Source organism: Phalacrocorax aristotelis, chromosome 7 (assembly GCF_949628215.1).
Source record: "Phalacrocorax aristotelis chromosome 7, bGulAri2.1, whole genome shotgun sequence".
NCBI lineage: Eukaryota > Metazoa > Chordata > Aves > Suliformes > Phalacrocoracidae > Phalacrocorax > Phalacrocorax aristotelis.
Window position 1 is genome coordinate 48,972,729 of NC_134282.1, and position 18,563 is coordinate 48,991,291.

The 18,563-nt window shown below is 42.0% G+C and overlaps 1 protein-coding gene across 1 annotated transcript in view; it reads left to right on the forward strand.

The window, feature by feature from the left end:
* The window catches only part of MCTP2 (multiple C2 and transmembrane domain containing 2), a 125,181-nt gene that overhangs the window by 22,695 nt on the left and 83,923 nt on the right, over positions 1-18,563 (forward strand). Inside the window, exons 4-9 of the mRNA XM_075100636.1 lie at positions 141-203; positions 1,372-1,480; positions 12,786-12,928; positions 13,724-13,800; positions 14,966-15,077; positions 17,127-17,162. Of these exons, the coding sequence (XP_074956737.1) occupies positions 141-203; positions 1,372-1,480; positions 12,786-12,928; positions 13,724-13,800; positions 14,966-15,077; positions 17,127-17,162 (540 nt within the window). The remainder of the gene's footprint in view (positions 1-140; positions 204-1,371; positions 1,481-12,785; positions 12,929-13,723; positions 13,801-14,965; positions 15,078-17,126; positions 17,163-18,563) is intronic.

Consider the following 18,563-nt stretch of genomic DNA (forward strand, 5'->3'; position numbering starts at 1 on the left):
GGAGGGGAAGGCTCTATAAGCAGAAGTAAAAGAATTTCACTGGTTGCATATACGTATGAGTTCTTTCTTGACTGAAACTAGGAGTATTTTCTTGATCCCTGTATTACTGTTGTCTAATTCATTGTATTTTTTTTTAATAGTACCCATGTGGAGAAATGGATCTAGACTCTTCCACATCATCACAAATTTTTGATGATCAGATGGTAAGTCCTTTCCTTTTAAAGCATTCTGACACTTGATCAGAGGAACAGTTTATTTTAGGTTTAGGTTCTTTGCTTCTTACAAATTTAAAAATGAAGCAGATGAAGCTTCTATAGATTCCTCCAGTGTGGCTTTTTTGGTTTGTTGTTTTTTTTTGCTTGTTTAGTGGTGGTTTTGTGTGTTTTGTTGTGGGTTTTTTTTTTTTTCTTAATCAGTAGTGCAAAGCAGTTGCTAATGTTTTAAACAGCCCCAAATGTTCTGGATTTTGTTTTTGTAAAGTGTTCTATAATTTCTGTGTTGTGCTGATAACTGCTGAAAGCATCAGCATAAATACTCAACTAGCAGCCTAGGAACAAACTGGATTAAAATAAAGACAACAAATACCATAGCACGGCTCCAGGGCTTGATGGACAAAAGAAACACTTTTAGGGCAGCCCAAAAAAGTATTGGCAGTTTTGACGTGTGCTCGGCTCATGTAAAGCATATTAGCTTATCCCGGATGAACTTCTCTACCTTTGCCCTCTGATAACCTCTCAAGTGCTGTCCAGAGGCTGTTTTCACTGAACGTGCTGGATGATGCTGATGCTGAGGCGCGTAACCCCGGCAGCATCTCTGATGAACAAGAACCCTCTGGAGTTTGCTACTGCCAAACCTGCTAGCTAGCACTGCTCGCTGCTGTGCTTCTCTCTGTTGGAACTGCGTAAAGAAATGCTGTCCTCGGTAGCTTTGTAAACACGTGCTTCCTCCTGAGGTATCAGATGAGTACGAATGGGCTCGATGATCCTTATGGGTCCCTTCCAACTTGAGATATTCTATGAATGCACAAGAAACAGCTAGAAAAAAAAAAATGCAATAAGTTGGTAGGATTTGGAAAACCTGTGCATGCATTTATGATTGTTAATATTACCGCTCATTTTCAGGTATAACCCACCTTGTGTTACCCCTTGCTGCTTTGAGCGTACCTGTAGCTGATAATTAGCTCTCTGCATAATGAAACAAAGCCTGGGAAAGAAATTTTTTAAATTTTTTTTTTTTTTTTTTTTTTACTTTCTGTAAAAGCTTGCCTTAAGGAAAAATGAGAACTTTGTGCAAAACCGAGAGAAACCCTGCTTCAGTCACGGTCTGCTTCAGGAGTTGTGCGGTGGCGACTGATTTCTTTGTTCTCCTTAGGCTCTAGAGGAAGCAAACGACTGCTTGAGTGACCTGCCCAGCCCCTTTGCCTACCTGCTGACCATCCACCTGAAGGAAGGCCGGAACCTGGTTATCAGAGATCGCTGTGGTGAGCCCCACCTTTCAGCCAATTTCCTTTAAAGTTCACATTGCTCTCCTTTTACTGGCTTCAGTTTGGCAGCAATTGGCTTTTTTTTATCTCTGATGCAACAAGTCATTAACTTGCGTCCCCTGCCTGGGTCAGAGCACTCAACAATTGGGTTTATCCACCTTAGGTACACAGGGGAGGGAGCTGCCCTCTGCTTGCTGTTCCTCCCTTGCAGCTGCAAGGTGCCTCCTTGGCTGGACTTAGCATCTGTACCTGTTCAGGAGCTGCAGAGTGATTTCTGAGAAATAGTACTTCAGCTAAAAAAAAAGAAAAAAAAAAAAAGCCAAAGGTTATTTTGAAATTTATTAAGTAATGGAGGTGTTCTAGGAGTGCTTTTTAGGTTATCTGCAAAGGTTTTAATAAAAGGGAAACCATGGCAGCAGGGCTGTGAGCCAGCAATCTGCTCTCTAATCTGGGGTGCAACCTAAGGGGGACAACACTAAAAAAAAAAAAAAAAAAAAAAAAAGTCATCAAACAAATTAGAAGAGTTTTGGGGAATTGCTGGAAAAACTGTGTGAAAGTGCCTGCTGTTAGCCTGGCTTCTTTTCAGGCTGTTGCAACAGAGAGTAAAAGTGCTTATAAACAGCCGGTTGGTCATTTCTTCACTTGCTGCGGAGGGAAGAGCTGTCCTGCCGGAGGCTCTGCGCAGGCTTGCAGGGCTCTGCAGCAGCAGCTGCTTCGGGGCTTTTGATCTGGACCTGTCAGAGAGCTCTGCCATATGTCCCATCTCTCCGCATTTTAGATTTCTTCTTTATTATTTTCTTCTGCAAGTAGAAACAGTTCAAATACTTTTGTGTTGCAAAATGCATGAGCAATTGCTCTGAGGTGAAGCAATAGGGTTTATTCATACAGTTTTAGAGTGTGCACAGCTCGCAGCCTGTGAAATTTTGCATCTAGAGGGACCCGTACGGATTTAGAAACCTTGAATGGGGTGCTTGTTTTGGGGATTTCCCTTATCTATTACCTCAGTTAACTTTTTCCATGCTGGTTTTTCATGTCTTCAACAAACAGTAACTCCTGGCCAAGTGTGTGCTTGGTTTTCCTCCCACCTCCCTTTTGGAAGGAGTGAATGAGTACTTAGATTAAGATCTTTACTCTTTAAACAGAAGCATGGATTTCCTAGCAGTGTAGCAGTTTGTCAGATTTACTAGCAAGCTGCACAAGCCAGGACACGTCCAAGTGCTTGTATGGAAAAGGTGCTACAAATGAGCAATTCCAGCAGAGTGGTATTTCTAAAGAAGACGAAGCGTAGTTTGCTCTAGGCTGTGTTTTGTTGCGTAAGAAAGCAAATGCTTGTCTTAGTGAAGCGTTGGACAACACAGTGAAACAACATAAGCAAGGGGGAAAAAAAGTATTTTGATGGTCTCTGTTGCTTTGGGGCAAATGACCACTCATTCGGTGGTCATTCAGGTATGTGAGGTGGTGTGTCATTCAACAAAACTCCTGCTTTTGTTTGCAGAGACACCGAGAGGGAGAAAAATAGTGACTTAATGATTATTCTTCAGTCACCATCATGCTGCAGTGGTGGCTCCTTAAAAAAACAAGCATGCCGCTGATGCACATCTTCGTAGGTCTCTGCTGTCGTGCTGGTTGTTTAGGATCTTTGCGTGACACTCAGGCCTGACCTGCAACCACTGCGCTTTTTGCAATGGGCTTTTAAACGCGGGAAGCTGTCACCTTTGCTCATCTCTCCAGCATGACAAAACCTCAAAGAAAACTTGTGGGCCAGGAGAATGTAACTTCCCTCTTCTCCCCCTACCACAACGCCAGATAGAGCCGCCGTGCTGGGATGTACAGCCTATTCTGAATAACCTGAATATAGGAACATGCTGTCCGCAGCCCGTGTACCCTGCGAGTCAGACTGCGGCTTGGGCTGAAGGCCAGGTCGGCCCCATTCACGTTTTGGGAACAGCAAACCTCTGGAGCTAACCAGGCAATGCTGCGTGACGCAGCTGGGAGTGGGTGTCGCTCCCTCGCCCCCATGGTTTTCTGTGTGCAGCGAGGCGCTGGAGCTCCCCAGTGGGTAATGCTGAGCTGCTGGTCCTGTGTTTTACGTGTGTGCCAGAGTTTGAAACCTTCTCTGGTCAGCCTTGTGTGAGCAACTGCAAAAATGCGCTGGTTAAGCAGGAGCGGTGGCAGAGTGCTGGAGTGCGTAGGCAGGAGTAGCGATGTCCTTTTATTCAAATAAAGTGGTCATAACTAGCGGTAACTTCTTTCCTGGTCATGGATGGAAACTAACTCCAAATACTGTGTGGAGCATGCTATACATTAAATAACAAAATGTTCACATGAAAATCTCAGTTTGAGCGAAAAGTGTATGCCAGCATCTTTAGGCTAGATCGGATTTTATACGTAAGTTTTGTAAATTTCCAGAATTTTGGTATCGGGTTGTTACCATCTCAGCAATTGCTCCGAAAAAGTCTCGAAGCCGGCATCAGACCCATCGGTTTACTTTTTTTTTTTTTTTTTGGGGGGGGGGGGGGGGATGGGATGTTCTGTATCTAATCAAAGATAAAGAAAAGGTCACTTAAGTGTGGTCTCCTACCCTCTTCTCACGCCTGCCCTTACTTGTACGCTTCCCGAACGCTCCCACCGAGGGGCCCCCCCCAGCGCGGGCCGTGGTTGCCCCCTCGCGGCCGCTCCCCGCAGCCGCCGGAGCCGCGGCCGGGGAGAGCCCCGCATCTGGGCGCGCATCTGGGCGCGCATCTGGGCGCGCATCTGGGCGCGTGTGCAAGTGTACCGGAATAAATCGAAGGTGCGTGGCAAAGGAGAAACGTTTCTGCCATTGGAAACAGCTGTTGCTGAAAGCTCCTGGTTCTACTCAGCAAATTCACGGGGCTCTCCCTGAATTTATTCATTATATGCTTAACAGTTATTAAGTAGGAATTAATTACACTTGGCCGAGTAAAGGTGAGCAGTAGTTCTGCTGATAACTGCAAGCTATAAAACCAGCAAGTGACTTTACTTTTTCGCAGCTTTCCAGGTATTTCTCCAGACTTTTTGACTCGCTAGGTACTGCTCTTTCCAGGATATGTTCCCTTCGGTGTGATTTAATTTCCTCCTTGCTTTACCAGATCTTTATTACTCTTTCCCCCCCCCCCCCTTCTTTCACACTGTTCTTTATCCCTTGTTAACATCTACTCTTTCCTATTTTTCTCTTCACTTTTGTCTCTTGCTTTGTTTTTTGTCTGTCTGCCTTGTCTCTCCACCCCCTGACCTTCTGTAGCTCCTCTCCTGTACCCGCTCTCTCTAGAGAGGGTGCAGTGCATCAGCCCAGGAGCCTGGCTCAGCTGCGTGTGCTCCCTGTTGCTTCCTGTAAAGCGCATAAGCAATGCAGGAGGAATGTCAGAGTCACAGTGGTTTTTACTCCTCGCCTTTTATTTTCTTTTTTTTTTTTAAGTGTAAGTGGGGAAAAAAAGCCTCCATACAGCAACACCCAATATATGTACTTGGGCAAGAGCCCTGTTAGAGCAGGATATTGGTTGTAGCAGAAAGGGGAGAGGCTCTGAAAAATCCCTCTTTGGGTCAAAATTGCAGCGTCCCCTCTTAGGGATGCAGGACGAGAGAGGTGTTACCTGTTAGTCATCAGTTGCTTGGAGTCTAATTTATTTGCTCCTCATTGCTTCTTGGGATAGACTCTAACTCAGTCGTACTTTAGGAACTAAGCAGGTGGTAGGGTGTGCTTGGCAAGCGCTGTTCACGTCGCCTGCGTGTAGCTTTGGGCTGAATGTTAGACGGCGCGTGGGTCCCATGTTTACAGTTCTTGTAGTTGATGAACCAAACACTGAAGGCTAGGGATCTGTGTGTGTATATACAATACCAAAAGTTTGGGTTTTCTGTACTTTTTATAGTATTACTGTTACTAGATGAGTTTGTGATCTATGTAGTTTTAATACTGTAAGCACTAAGGAAGTAGAAATGTATTTTATTAATTAAATATCTGTGGAGCACTGGTAGTCCTGCAGAAAAGAGAGAGAATTATATTTTATTTGGCTTTAAAAAAATATTGAAGCATTCTTAATCACCATTGCTCGAAGTGTTGCCATTTTGTTGCCCCCTTAGTGGTTTTATGGCCTTGTTGAGCCTTTTCTTGTGAAGCTCCCAACTTCCAACTCCACTTGCTTTGAACTGGGAGAGGCTGGAGCCCATTTCTACTTGCTGGTTCGCTTTCACAGGGCAGGGTGAAGCTTCATGCTCGTTTGAGCCAATCTAATGAAACCTGAAATGTCCTGCTCCCTCAGGGCTCCGAGGTGATTTGACTGCTGCCTGTTACGAGTCACCTTTGCACAACAGTGATGCTGTGGCACAGCGCAGCAATATGATGCCACAGCTGTAAGGAAGTGTTACCTTCCTTGAGTTGACAAACCCAGCTCTACCGCTGCAAAAAACCCCGGAAACTGGGTCTTGAGTGCCTGTTAAGGGTGAGAAGCCCCTCCTGTTTCCAAATCCTGTACTTTCAAGGTTTGGGTGTATTTTTTCATCTGTTGTATGGTGTGGTTACAAGAAATATGTTTCTCGGATGTGATGTCAACTGGTGAGTGGCTGTGGTTGCTATTTTTTTTTTTTTAACCCTCAGCTCTGTTGCTTCAGCCTGAATTTTGTGTCTCTCTTTTCCACATGGCCTTGTGTTTTCTAGATTTTTACAGGATCTTTGTGCCCCTATCTCTATTTTTCTTTTGGGTTTCCCTTCTTGCTTCCTGTTGCTGCGCTATGGTTTTGCTCTCATTTCTTTCCTCTCGTGATACGGCTGAACGCACGAAATGAGCAGGGTGGGTTGCAGGAGTACAGAAAGTGCTGTCACCTTTCTGGGTGCATCCTGCCTCCCCTGTCCAGATCACAGCATCATCTGCTCTCACATCTAACACCACCCACTGCCGGTCCTTGTGGGCTTCTGGAGCTGGCAGAGAGGCCCTGCTGCTCTGTTGCATGGGCAGTTCCTCACATCAGCGCCAGCTGTGCCAAAGGTCAGTCTCCCAGGGGCAAAATAAAATGAAAGAGGACAAAATAGCATGTCCTTTTAAGCTCTATGCAGCAATGAACCTGCAGTAGCCCACTGCTCGCGGCTCTGGACTATCAGCTGCCTGGATCCATGCTGATACCGGGGTGCTGGAGGAAGGGATGTGTTTGTGCTGTGCTGGGCGTTTGTCAGCCTAGAGCCAGTCCATTGTTTGGAAAGCAAATGCTCAGAGCATTTAGGCTGAATCGCTCCCTGCAAACATGCTGATTAATTTAGACTTCCTCTGTTTTCAGGGTATGTGCAACTAGATCATTAGTCCTTCAGATTTATTAATTATTGAGACGTATTAGGCAACTTTTCACACTTCTTTTTGAAAGGCGTAATCATGGCTAATTTACAAATGCTAAGAATTTGAATGGTGCTGGGTACTTATTTTGATGTTTTCTGGATCCCGTGTAGCTCTGCGTACAGCGGCTTGTGCTGTGAGCAAGTCCAGCTTCTGGAAGTTAAATGTGTGCGGCTGAAACCTTGCCCTTATACATGGTGATCCCCGCAAGGCTCCCTCCGGGGCTGGCCCTGGGACATGAATGCACAATTAAGTTAAAACAAAAGCGATTAATCCAACATGTGTCTAGCACCTTTAGTAAACTAATGGCAGGTTAAGAAATACAGGGATGGCAGCACTGGGAGAGAATAGGTAGGGCCCAGAGAATATCCTATGACTCTTCTTTTGTAGGTAATTGTAATTTAGATAACAGGTTTCTTAAACTGATCAAGCTTTAGCAGTTGCCAGAGCTGGCTCTCGGGGCAGCTGCCTGTTGTAACAGCTCATACTGGGTCTTTCTGGAGCCCCTATAAGGAGATTTTATAAGGGCTTTTTATTTTTTTTAAGAATACAACACGCAACTGTTTACACCCAAGGTCCTCAGTGCTGGCTAGTAACGTAGAAGTGGCTTCTCCCCTATCCTGGCGCCCTCCTGTGTGTTCATACCCAAGCCCCGACTGGGAATGCGGTGTTCAGTTAGACCTACGGTGTTTCGGTAGGGCCTTGGGTTTTTTCTTCATTTGTTTATTTTAGCTGTTTTTTTCTTTTTAAGCACTATTTCTAAAGTGTCTTGCACAGAACATCCTGAATCTGTTCCTTTCATTCTATTAAAGTTCATATCAGGCTTTTTCCCCCGCCTCTCTTTTTCCCCATCAACTGTGGGTTTGTATGCATTCTTCACACTTCTGGTCTCTTTGATTTATTGTTTTTTGTTGTGGTGGGTTTATTTTTGGTTTTTTTGCTTGCTTGTTGGTTTATTTTTCCCTTGGAGTCTATTGGTGATGCGTGTTTCCAAGCACTGTTTCACTTCCATCTGGCCATGTAAAACTAACTGGGCACAAAAACTTTCAAAAATTACCTGAATTTCCTGCCAGCAGAATACTTTTTTTCCAATTTCCTCTTTAAACCTTGATCTCAGCTATTTCACTACAAGAATATAGTGGTTTCCCACTTGAAAAGTGTGTGTTCCATTTTAAAGTGTCTTTTGCTCCTTGTTGTAAATAACTTCAGTAATTCTATTTCTAGGAAGATTTTAAGAAATTTGTTCTTTATATGCATATAAAATAAATCCTTAATTTCCTTCTTCAGATTAAAATTTAGGTTTTTAACCAAAACTTAAGATGGTCTAGGTTATATTTAGCACTGTTCTTAGATTTTTTTTTTTTTTTCCAGGATTTTAAGGCAACTTGGTGGTATTTTCTTATTTATTTATGTAACAAGACTCGTTTCATATGCTACAATTCCAGTAAGTTTGCTGTTATAATATAGTGTGTGGTCTGAAATTATATTAAGTCTTCTGGTTTTTTTTGGTTAGGCTTTTTTTTCCCTCGTTATGAAGCAAGCGTGTGATGGTATTAAACACTGTCGATGTGATACATCTCGTGGTAGCTGCTAGAGGGCAGCAGTATCCATTTAAAAACACCATTAACAGTTTCTTGGGCTACTAAACCCTGTCCTCCTGGTGTGCCCCAGCAACTTTTGCTCACTGAAGCTTGCTCAGATTTTAGCTGATGTTTGGTCTGCCTGCACTGGTTGCTTTTTAGTAGTCGTGAAAAAAAAAGAAGTAAAATAGATATTACAGAAATGAATTCAAGGGAGCATCGCTATTGAGATGCATGTTCTTTCTCTAATCAGAAAACAGGTCTAGCTGATGGAATGATTTATTTTTTTAGAGGTCATCCTTTCGTTTTAGTCTTACTGGGTTTTTTTAGGCTGAGAAGTAGATGATTCTGTTCAGTTTTTATATATTTTGTCTATATATTTTACTGTGTGAAAACCTTCTTGTCATTGCATAACATTTAAATTAACCTCAAAGCATCACACCTTGCTTTTCCCACCAGAGAAGTATTTTTCTTGGGCTAAATCCTCAGCTGGTTTCAAGAAGTTGAAACCAGTCAAAATCAGTCTTCTCACGTTACCCTGCTGACACGTGGTTACAGCTGATGTGACCGAGATGACCCGGTTCAGACCCTGCATTGCAGAAGAGCCTGGATGCACGTGCTTAAAAGTTGACTTGGTTGCCTTCAGTAGAAAATGGCTGCTGAAAAACATTATTTTTTAAAATGTTTTTAATGGCCTGGCTTCTTCAGAAGACTATCAGATGGCTGTCATGCTTAAAAGAAAACTATAAAAATATATCCTTTTTTAGACAGGTTAATCTCCAGAATCACTAGGCACTTGTCTGAAAAGTTGTGCTTTTCTGGCTTGTAGATTGGCTTTCTAGATTGTAGATTGTCTCTAATAAATAGCTTTTAATAGATCCAGACATCTCTCCGGTCTTGAATCTAGAGGGCTTCGAGCCTTGAATTCAAATTCACTTAATAATTTGCAGTCTGTGCTGTTTGTCCTGTCAGCCAGGGCTTTTCCACCTGGCTTATTTCTCATTCCCTGTCTCCTTTTTAACCTCTTTTGATCACCTGGACACAATCTGGGGTATCTTAAAGGAAAACAGAAACAGGCACCCTGAGCCAGGGAGGTACAGGAGCTTCGTCAACGTCCCAGGAATAACTTGGGGGAAGCCATGAAGGCTCCAAAAGGGGCCGGTAGTGCCACATCATTTCTCTCCTGGCCATGCAGGTCCACCCGACCCAACGCCACCGAGCTCCGGTGCGCGCCAGCTCCCGCCGCGGAGGTGAAAGTCCATCTGTTTGCCGGCGCGGACGTGTCAGCCCGTCATTTGTATGATCCCGTGCTGCTGACCCCTGTCCCCCGCCTGCCTAGTTGAGATGTTACCCCTCTGACAGCCAGACAGGCGAGCGCCGCCGAAACCCGTGCCCCTCCGCAATTATTTTCCCTAACAATTAACGCCGGTACTAACTTGACACCTTTTCCTTGTTTGGCTTTTGTAAACCACCATCCCTTTTTCTATTAATTCCCAGCATTAATATTTTCTTTCGCGCAAGTGCCGCCGTTCACCCGTGAAACAGTTTGAACATTATGTAGCTGTCAAGATAGCGAGGGATTACCCAGTGTGCCTTGCCGGAGTAAGTGACACCACTGAGGCCCCGGTTTGAGATGTTTATTTTGAGAGTAAGCTGACAAGCATGAAGGCCTGATCCCAGAGTGGCAATCTTATTTAATTAAAGGCCTCTTTTTATTATAGCTTTTTTCCCACCTCACTGTTTTTTATATATTTTTATATAAATATATATATTCCTTTTATATACATATATATGGCTTTTTATATATAAATATATATATGTATATGTAAATATAAAGGAAGACATTATTTTATGTATATTTTTATATATATGTGTGTGTGTATATATATATATCTATATATAAAAAACCCCAAGAATGCTTGCTGACGCCTGAATCACATGAGCGGTGCTGGGCAGCCCTTCCCCCTCTTTTATTTTCCTTTATAACAACCTGGAAAGCTTTCAGGGCAATAATGCAATTGGGATGCTTACTTAGCTATAGTCTTCTTGCTTCCCATCCTCAGAAAAAGGCCTTGGAGTTTTTTACTTGCAGATGTTGAACTTGCTGGCTGTTTGCTTTCTCTGTCTCCTCTTTCTCTCGCTCTTTTCAGGTTTTGCCCTCGTTCGTGCGTTTTCTGTGCCAAACCCAGATGAGTTATGGCCACAGACCACCTGCTTCCGTCACCCTCATCATGCTTTCATTTCATCAGTCGCTTTCCTTGTCTCAGCCAGTTGGTATTTCATGCACAGAATAGGTTGTGGACATTATTACTATTGTTGTTATTTTTAACAACACAGCTTGCTCCTGCTTATCCTGTAAATAAAAAAACAGTTCTTTTGTTTGGGTATTTTTTCCTCCTTTTTAAAGGAGCTGGAAGAAACTAACAGCAGAGAGCTCAATGCTGTTATTTCTTAACCTCTGCATCCTCAGAGGGCGACTGCCCATATTGTGGGGCTGCAGTTTATCTGTGTGTTCCCACTTGTTGTGGAAGGTGTGCTGGCTTTAAGCTGTGCATGTTCTGTAAAAAATATAATCCTCGTTCTGAGAATTATTCTAGGGAAAGGTCTAGCTCTAAGACATTGGAAAAAAAGAGAAGCTGCCCTCTGACTTCCCTGGCTTTGGATGAGGCCCTTATTATTATTATTCTGTCTTAGAGGAGAAAGAAGAGAAACTTCTCTTTAGGTTTGCAGTATTTTTAACAAAAAGGGGTTGATTTCAGCATTTACTGTTTAGGAAAAGGATCAGCTGCAGGTAGTGTTTGAAAACCAACTGCTATTTTCCTTCTGTGAATGAAACACCCTTTAAGTTCAGAACTGGCCAGGGCTCTACAGCTCTTCCCTTTTGAAATTAAAACAGAATAAAAACTTTATATAATTCTTAAAAATAAGTCTGATTGTCTCAGAAGCACAGTACCTTACACTACTATGTAAATAGTACGTTCCGAATAGATGCTAACACGTAACTATTCTTCCTTGAGTCTAAGTCTGCCTTCACATGACACTGATCAGAGCTTTGGGCATTTAAATATGGATTTTTCACATTCTCGCTGTTTCACCAAACCAATGACAAGACTGAGTATTGGTCTTACGCTGGGTTATCCTGAACGGCCATGTGTTTGTCGGCCAGTATCTCAGTAGGAAGCAGGGAGGACAGGTTCAGGTTATATCTGAACGTGAAGTCTGGGCTAGGAGTTGGTCTTTTCCTGCCGGCAGCCCCCACTGCAGGCTGGGGGCAGCCAGGACCATTGTGTTAGCTGTTATTCTTCTAATGAAATCGAACTGTTAGGAGGGAAGTTTAATTCCAAATATAAGGTATAATACAGCCAATATTGAATGACAGATGAACGGCACCTGCGATCAGTTAATTGTACATGCTGCAACTCTTCAGTTTTGTTCTTTCCCATATTTGCAGCCTGTGAGATTTTTTTGCGAAGTCTGTCTGCGTTACTAAATCAACCGTCTACTTAAACCCTTCAGGTACCTTGTTCCCTCTTTTGTACGGTGTCCTGCACAGTGATTGGTGTTAGTGCAGATGCCACCGGTTTAATAACAATAATAAAAAGTTGATTCCCTCTTCTGTTCTCCTTTGACAGCTGCAAGTCTTTCTATTGCTGCCGAGTGGCACGAGCCTCACACTCTGTCCATGGACATCTGCTCCATAAAAATATGGGCCGTTATTGCCATGGCAAATCGTGCCACTTGGATTAACTAATGTGTTACCTGAATATTGTTTGTTGTCTTTATGGAGTCTGTTCTCTGTGTGGTTTTTAACCTGAGCTGGTGAATAATGTCAGTATCTTTTTCACTGAAACTTGAAATTTGGTTTTAAGTAAATTGGCAAGTGACACCAGTAATGAAAACCTGATGGGTATTTTAGCTATTGTTACTGGTTTCCTTGGAGCTCCTATCCAAGTAACGATGCTTTTGAGTTTTGGTCGTCTTATGTATTCATAGTCACAGGATCACATTTCTCTCTTCCGCTGTCTGTGTTAGTTGGCCTGTAAATAGTCCTTCATCCCTGCTTCTGGTTGCTCTTTTCCCAAATTAAAATGCTAACTAAGCTACTAAAGAATAAGTAATGTTCTTTAAGAATAACACAGCAGAGATCAAGCAGACTGTGAAGAATTTTTGTTGCCTGCTTTGAAACAACTTTCTGGTTCTGTCCTCTTGATTCCCTGTGTGAACTAGCAATTTTTATATAGGTGATTAAGTATATGCATATATATATATAAAAAATAAGTAATTACAATTTATTATTGTTATTTATTGTTTAATGAAAATAGAATTTAAGGTTGTGAGGTTATGTGGGAGCATGCTAATCTATTTTTAATTAATTTTTAACAGGTACAAGTGACCCGTATGTGAAGTTCAAACTGAATGGGAAAACTCTATACAAAAGTAAGGTAGTCTACAAGAACCTCAACCCAGTTTGGGATGAAACTGTTGTGCTGCCTGTACAGACCCTCGACCAAAAACTCTGGATCAAGGTAAGTTTTGGTTTTAGATTTTTGGAAAGATGGGCCAATATTTTTTTTAAGTAATTATTTTCAACTTTAGAAACGTATTGATTTTTATTCACTATAGCAGCGTAACATAAAACACAATCCGCTTTAAGAGTTTCAGCAATTTCAAATTAAAATGCACATATGTCTTTTCCAGATTTTACTCGCGTGTTTTGCTTTCCGTCTGCAAAAACCCAAGTTGAAATAAAACTCCTTGACTGGATATGTTTAAAGCTATGGAGCTAAATTCTGCTCGCTCTTACCGTGGTTGTGCAACTCAGTGAAACCAATAGCGGTTTCATAAGCACGTTTTAAGAGTGTAATTTGGCTGGGTTGAACAGAATTATTACCTGGGATGCAGCCGTGACAAGTAGTAAAGCCTTTTCTCATTATGAGTAACGTTACAGTTACCAGAACTGCAAGCTACCAGTTGCGAGCACTAATTGCTAAAACATCTGTAGCCAGAAGTACCTGATTTTTGTGCAGCGTTTCATTATGCTATCGCACAGAGCATAAAGGAACAGGCACAATCCATAGCAGCACACATGTCTCTGTTTACATAATATTAAGAAGATACTTCCAAAATGCTGTTTAAATATTTAGTTAAAAATGCAAATTAAAGCAGGGAGATGGAAAATTATCCCTGAATTATGTCTAAGTTTTGATCTTTCAAACACAAAATTGAACCGAAAGGGACTAAAATATCTGTTCTTTTATTGGCCAGGATAAAAATGGCTTATGATGTGAAAATTATAAATATTTATTTTATTTTGCTACCAGGTGTACGATCGAGATTTAACCTCTTCAGACTTCATGGGTTCGGCATTTGTAGCACTCGCTGAACTTGAACTCAATAGGTAATACGTTTGTTTAATTAAAGGTTGTTAATGCAGCTTAATTGAGAAACATAGGAAAATAATGAAATGCTTTTGCTCTAGCTCAGAATTTGTGAAAACTTATTTTGGTAGAAGGGTGGGGAGCACATTTAAAAAAAAAAAAAAGACATTGCATGAGAGAAATCCTGTACACGCGTGTTTTTATCCAGCTTATGATGTACAGGATTCAGATCGTACCCGGATGAGCCCAGTTCAGCAGAAGGCACCTTTTCCTTTTCACATCTAGGAATAAGAATAAGAGTTTCTATACGCGGCATTGTTTAGGGAGAGCTACACCAGAATAATTTATGGAGGTGGAAGAAGAAAGGGCAAAGAAGGCCGAGACCCCTTCTTAGCCCCACGTAGCGTGGGGTGCCTTTTCTGTACATAATTGGGCTGGGGAGCCGTGTGCCTGGCTGGCTGCGAGCGCCCCGTTTCCAGCCTCCCCCCCCCAGCCGTCCATCCCCGCGGCAGCTCATCTGGCCCTGATTTAGTGCGGAGGCAAGCCCTGTGCCTTTTGTCTGCTGCTGCTGGGTCTCAATGCGGAGCTGGAAGCCAGGAATTCCAGTTTTAGTTCTCTCTTTCGTACTCCCTCTCTGTGTGCCTTTTTTCTTGGAGAAAATGAGTTCTCCCTGTGCAGGTATACTATAGCTCCCACGGCTGTTGCATCTGAATTTCTAGAGACATTCATGAATTTACCCGTGAGATAGTGCCACCAGGTAAATACCAGCATTCCCGTTTTCAGAGAGGGAACTGAGTCACGGAGGGAGATTAAATGCAGGCAGAGATAAGGCAGAACAAACATCTGCAGAGTCGAATCCCAGCCATTAATGTTAGAAAATTCACTCGGATGAGTTTCCCTGCCACACTTTTTCCCTGTGAAGTGGAGGTAGTAGTAACTTAATCCGGCATGTATCTGCATATGGAGAGTTATGAGCATTAAGTAATGCTATATAAACACCACACTGGGTTATTAAAAGAGGGTGTATTTTGTCAGAACTGAGGAGGAACCCTCCAGATTTCCTGTTTTAACATTTAAACTCAATATTGGGAATTTCAGACAAGAAGCTGAAATTTGCACAGCTCAGCGTGACCTTTAATAATGAACTCGAGTTAACTGGAGTCAATAAATGCTTTTTGCTTGTAGAACTACTGAACAGATTTTAAAACTGGAAGATCCCAACAGTTTAGAAGATGACATGGGAGTGATTGTATTAAACTTGAGTCTAGCAGTCAAGCAAGAAGACTTCAAGAGAAATGTAAGTGGCTTAGGAAATCAAATTTATAGCTGGAATGTGTGTGGGGAAGAGCTGGCCTAATCTGATCTACTTGGAAATGTCACCTTTATTTTCATCCTCTGAGACTCAGTATTGAAATCGAGATAGATCATAACTGTAAAAAAAGCCACATATTTAACTAGGTAAGAGTTGCCCAGCCATCTGTAGCTGGATGGTCCTGCCTGGTAGCAGCGGCGCGCTGCGGCAGTGCTCTCTGCGTATCAGGGGTGTGGTGCCCGCCACTGCAACGTGCGGGTTGCCGAAGGGAGTGTATGAACAGTACCTGCTGTGATTGCTGTTCTGGAGCATAGGTGGCTTCCACCTGGGAGTTCAGCACTTAAAAAAAAAGCTATTATATTTTTCTTTTTTTTTTTTTATTTTTTTCATGACAATGAAAAAACAGATCCATGTGAAATCTAAAAGCAGAGATTCGGTGTTAAGACTTAAACTGCACCGGTCCTGCTGGAGGAGCACACTGGCTGAGAGGAAGAGGTTGCTTGTAAAACCCCTGATTTTGCCCCTGACAGTTTCTTGACCGAGTTCAAATGAACTCAGCTCCTGATGCTGTACTATGGTGCATCTAGTGACGCTAGAAATCCAGAAGAACCCGGGCAGAGACTGGGAACACCATAATTGAAGCTGATAGTTCTAAAACTCCAGGTCCTGCACATGGTGGTGGTGGGTTTTTTGAGTGTGTTTTTTGTGGTTTTTTTTTTTTTTTTCCATTTGTTTCATCCTTTAAGATACCTACTAGTATTTTACACAGTGTGTGGAGCATACCTGTGTTGGTGAATTCATCCTGCTCCTGGTGAGCAAGGGATGGGGAAAAGCCAAGATCGGGCATTTACTTGGACTGCCTTGAAAACCAGGGTTAATTTTAAATATGTGTAATACATATATAAAGAGAAAATATTCCTACAAATCTTCCATATAGTCTAGTATGAAAGTTGCTGTTTACAGCACATTATTGAATTATAGGTATGGAATTCCAGTCTGAATGGGATTATTTATTCAAACATAAATGTTTCAAGGGTTGGAAAACAAAAGAAGAAAAAGCTGATGTGGGACGTCTGCCGCTCATTATTTATTTTTCAAATAGTTGCCTTTTTGAGAATTGTAAAATCTCAATTAACATTAAGATAATTGTAGAGTTATTTCTACCTCAGTATGTGATTATGTAAAAGCTTAATGAGAACATTCAAAACACAGTTGTATTTATATATCTATATTATGAGATGGCTTTGATCTGGGATGTGAGTTCCCCCATAACTTGTACAAGAGAGTGCTGTTGGCACACGTATCGCTGGATTGCAGGAAGGGGTGAAGCAAAGACATAACGTTACTTCAGCAAAAAAGCAGTTTAGCCAAAAGAACCGTAGGAATTCTTCTGGGATTTTTAGGAAGGCATGGGCTAAAATGGACCTAGCCAGTGAGACAGAAAATACATTGGTTTAAAGTAGCAGCTTTTGGTACTCTTGGGTGCTTAGTTAACATTCAGAGTGCAGATGATAGAAGAGTTGGTGCACACTATAATTTTTTTTAAAGATGATGTTTTAAGCCCTCATATTTCAAATGCAAATTGCTCAGCCATTTCCAGTGGAATCAGAATAGTGAAATGGCTCTGTCCACATTAGCACTTAACAGCAAGATGATTTTTTTTTTTTTTCTTTTTAAATTAGCTTACTGTAGAACCAGATGGCACCAAAAGTATAAGCCATGTTTCTTACTAATGGCTCTGGGTCCCTCCACTTTTTATTCTTGATTACTTTTTAAAATTCCTTTTTTTTTCTTTTTTTTTTTTTTTTTCTGGTGCAATGCAGGTATTTTGAGTTTGTTGATTGTTATATTCCATGAGGGATGGGACGTAGATGAATGCAGTTGTAGATCCAGCCCCCTACTTATTACTAAGCTTTTCGAACACATTGGACAAGCTGCTGTTTGAATTATTTTACTAAACAATTTCTCCATTTTACTCCTTCTGTTTCCTGTCTCTGGGTTCTCTTTGGTACAATGGTGGGGACCTATGAATAGAGATGGTCAAGTCGGAAGAAGCGAACTTCATCCAAGGTAATCCATGTATTTTTTTCTCTTAAAAAATAAAAGTCTCCTCCCAAAAGCTGTTCCCTCTTCTAAAACAGAAATGTAAACATAGGAAAACTCTGATGTATGGATGCAACCTGTCTTAATGTGATGGCTGCGATACCCTTTGCTTTTTTAATTTTTATTTTTTCAATATGATGAGAAATTGTTGCACTTTCTACAGTGTAGAATTATTGTAGGCACTATGGTAGTGTCTAGTGGCAAGCGAGAGTAAGACCCCATTCAGCAAAGAGCTGTAGAAAGAGAGAAAAACTCTGTGCTAAGGAAAGAGGTGTAAATTCAGCCAAAAAAAAGGAGCTGTGGAGGATTTGAGTGTTTAAGGATACCTGAAAGGTGGCCAGTAGTTGGTACTGCAGTTGAACATGGGTCTCCTGGACCCCAGTCTAATCGTTTTGTCGCCTCTCGCCACAGCAGGAACTTTGTGAGGCAGTATTTCTCCTGGTCGCTCCTGTGGGTTTTGAAATTCCTTTTGTTCTCAGGATGGAAACTGAGCAGGCAGTTTTCATTACCAGCAATGTAACAGGATTTCCAAGATTTGTGTGCTGCTACATATCTACATAACTTGCTTTCCTTGGTCTTTGTAGTATCCCTGCAGGCTTCCATTACTTTTATATTCCTGTACTGTCCCATTCTTGCATTAGATTTTAACTTGTTCAGGAAACAGACTGTGGCTTTTTATTTGTTCTGTAAAGCTTTAATTTGCTATTGAGTAAATAACAGTGATATAGAAACTGGAGGCCCCAGCTTGAGAGCTATATAGCTTGAGAGCTATACAGTCTAACCTTCTGAAAAGCAGAATTTGGCTCTTAGAAGAACACACATGCATCTTGATATTTTCCATATATAACTATTGGTTTGTGCCTAAATAAATTGAATAATTAACCTCCTCTTGTTTTATTCATTACAACTGTGATGTGCAATGTAGGGGAGCCAACCCTCCCAGGTATTTTGCCAGCAAGTATATTTTTGTCAATAGAAGAAGTGCAAAGTACAGCCCTTGGAGCTGGACGGCATCTTGGCGAGCCCCAGTTCCGGGGATGCGCAGCCCTTTGCTCGGCGCGGAGAGCCGCCAGGCATCCCTGAATGCCGTATGACAGAAAGTGATGGAATAATTGAAGAGCTCAGCACTTTAGTTTTTAACTAATGCTCTGGAAATTACTGTGCCCTCACTCAATCAGTGTAGCTTGATCCCCCTTTTTCTCAGGCATGCACACACAGCTGTCTCTTGACGCTGGTTGGCTTTGGGTCCTGGGAAAGGGAGCCAGGTTTTTAAACTCTGGTTCTTTTTGTCCAGAATAGCCAAACTTCTGTCTCGGTTGCTGTCACTGGAGGTTGGTTGTTTTTGTGCTGGGTTTTTTTGTCGTTTTT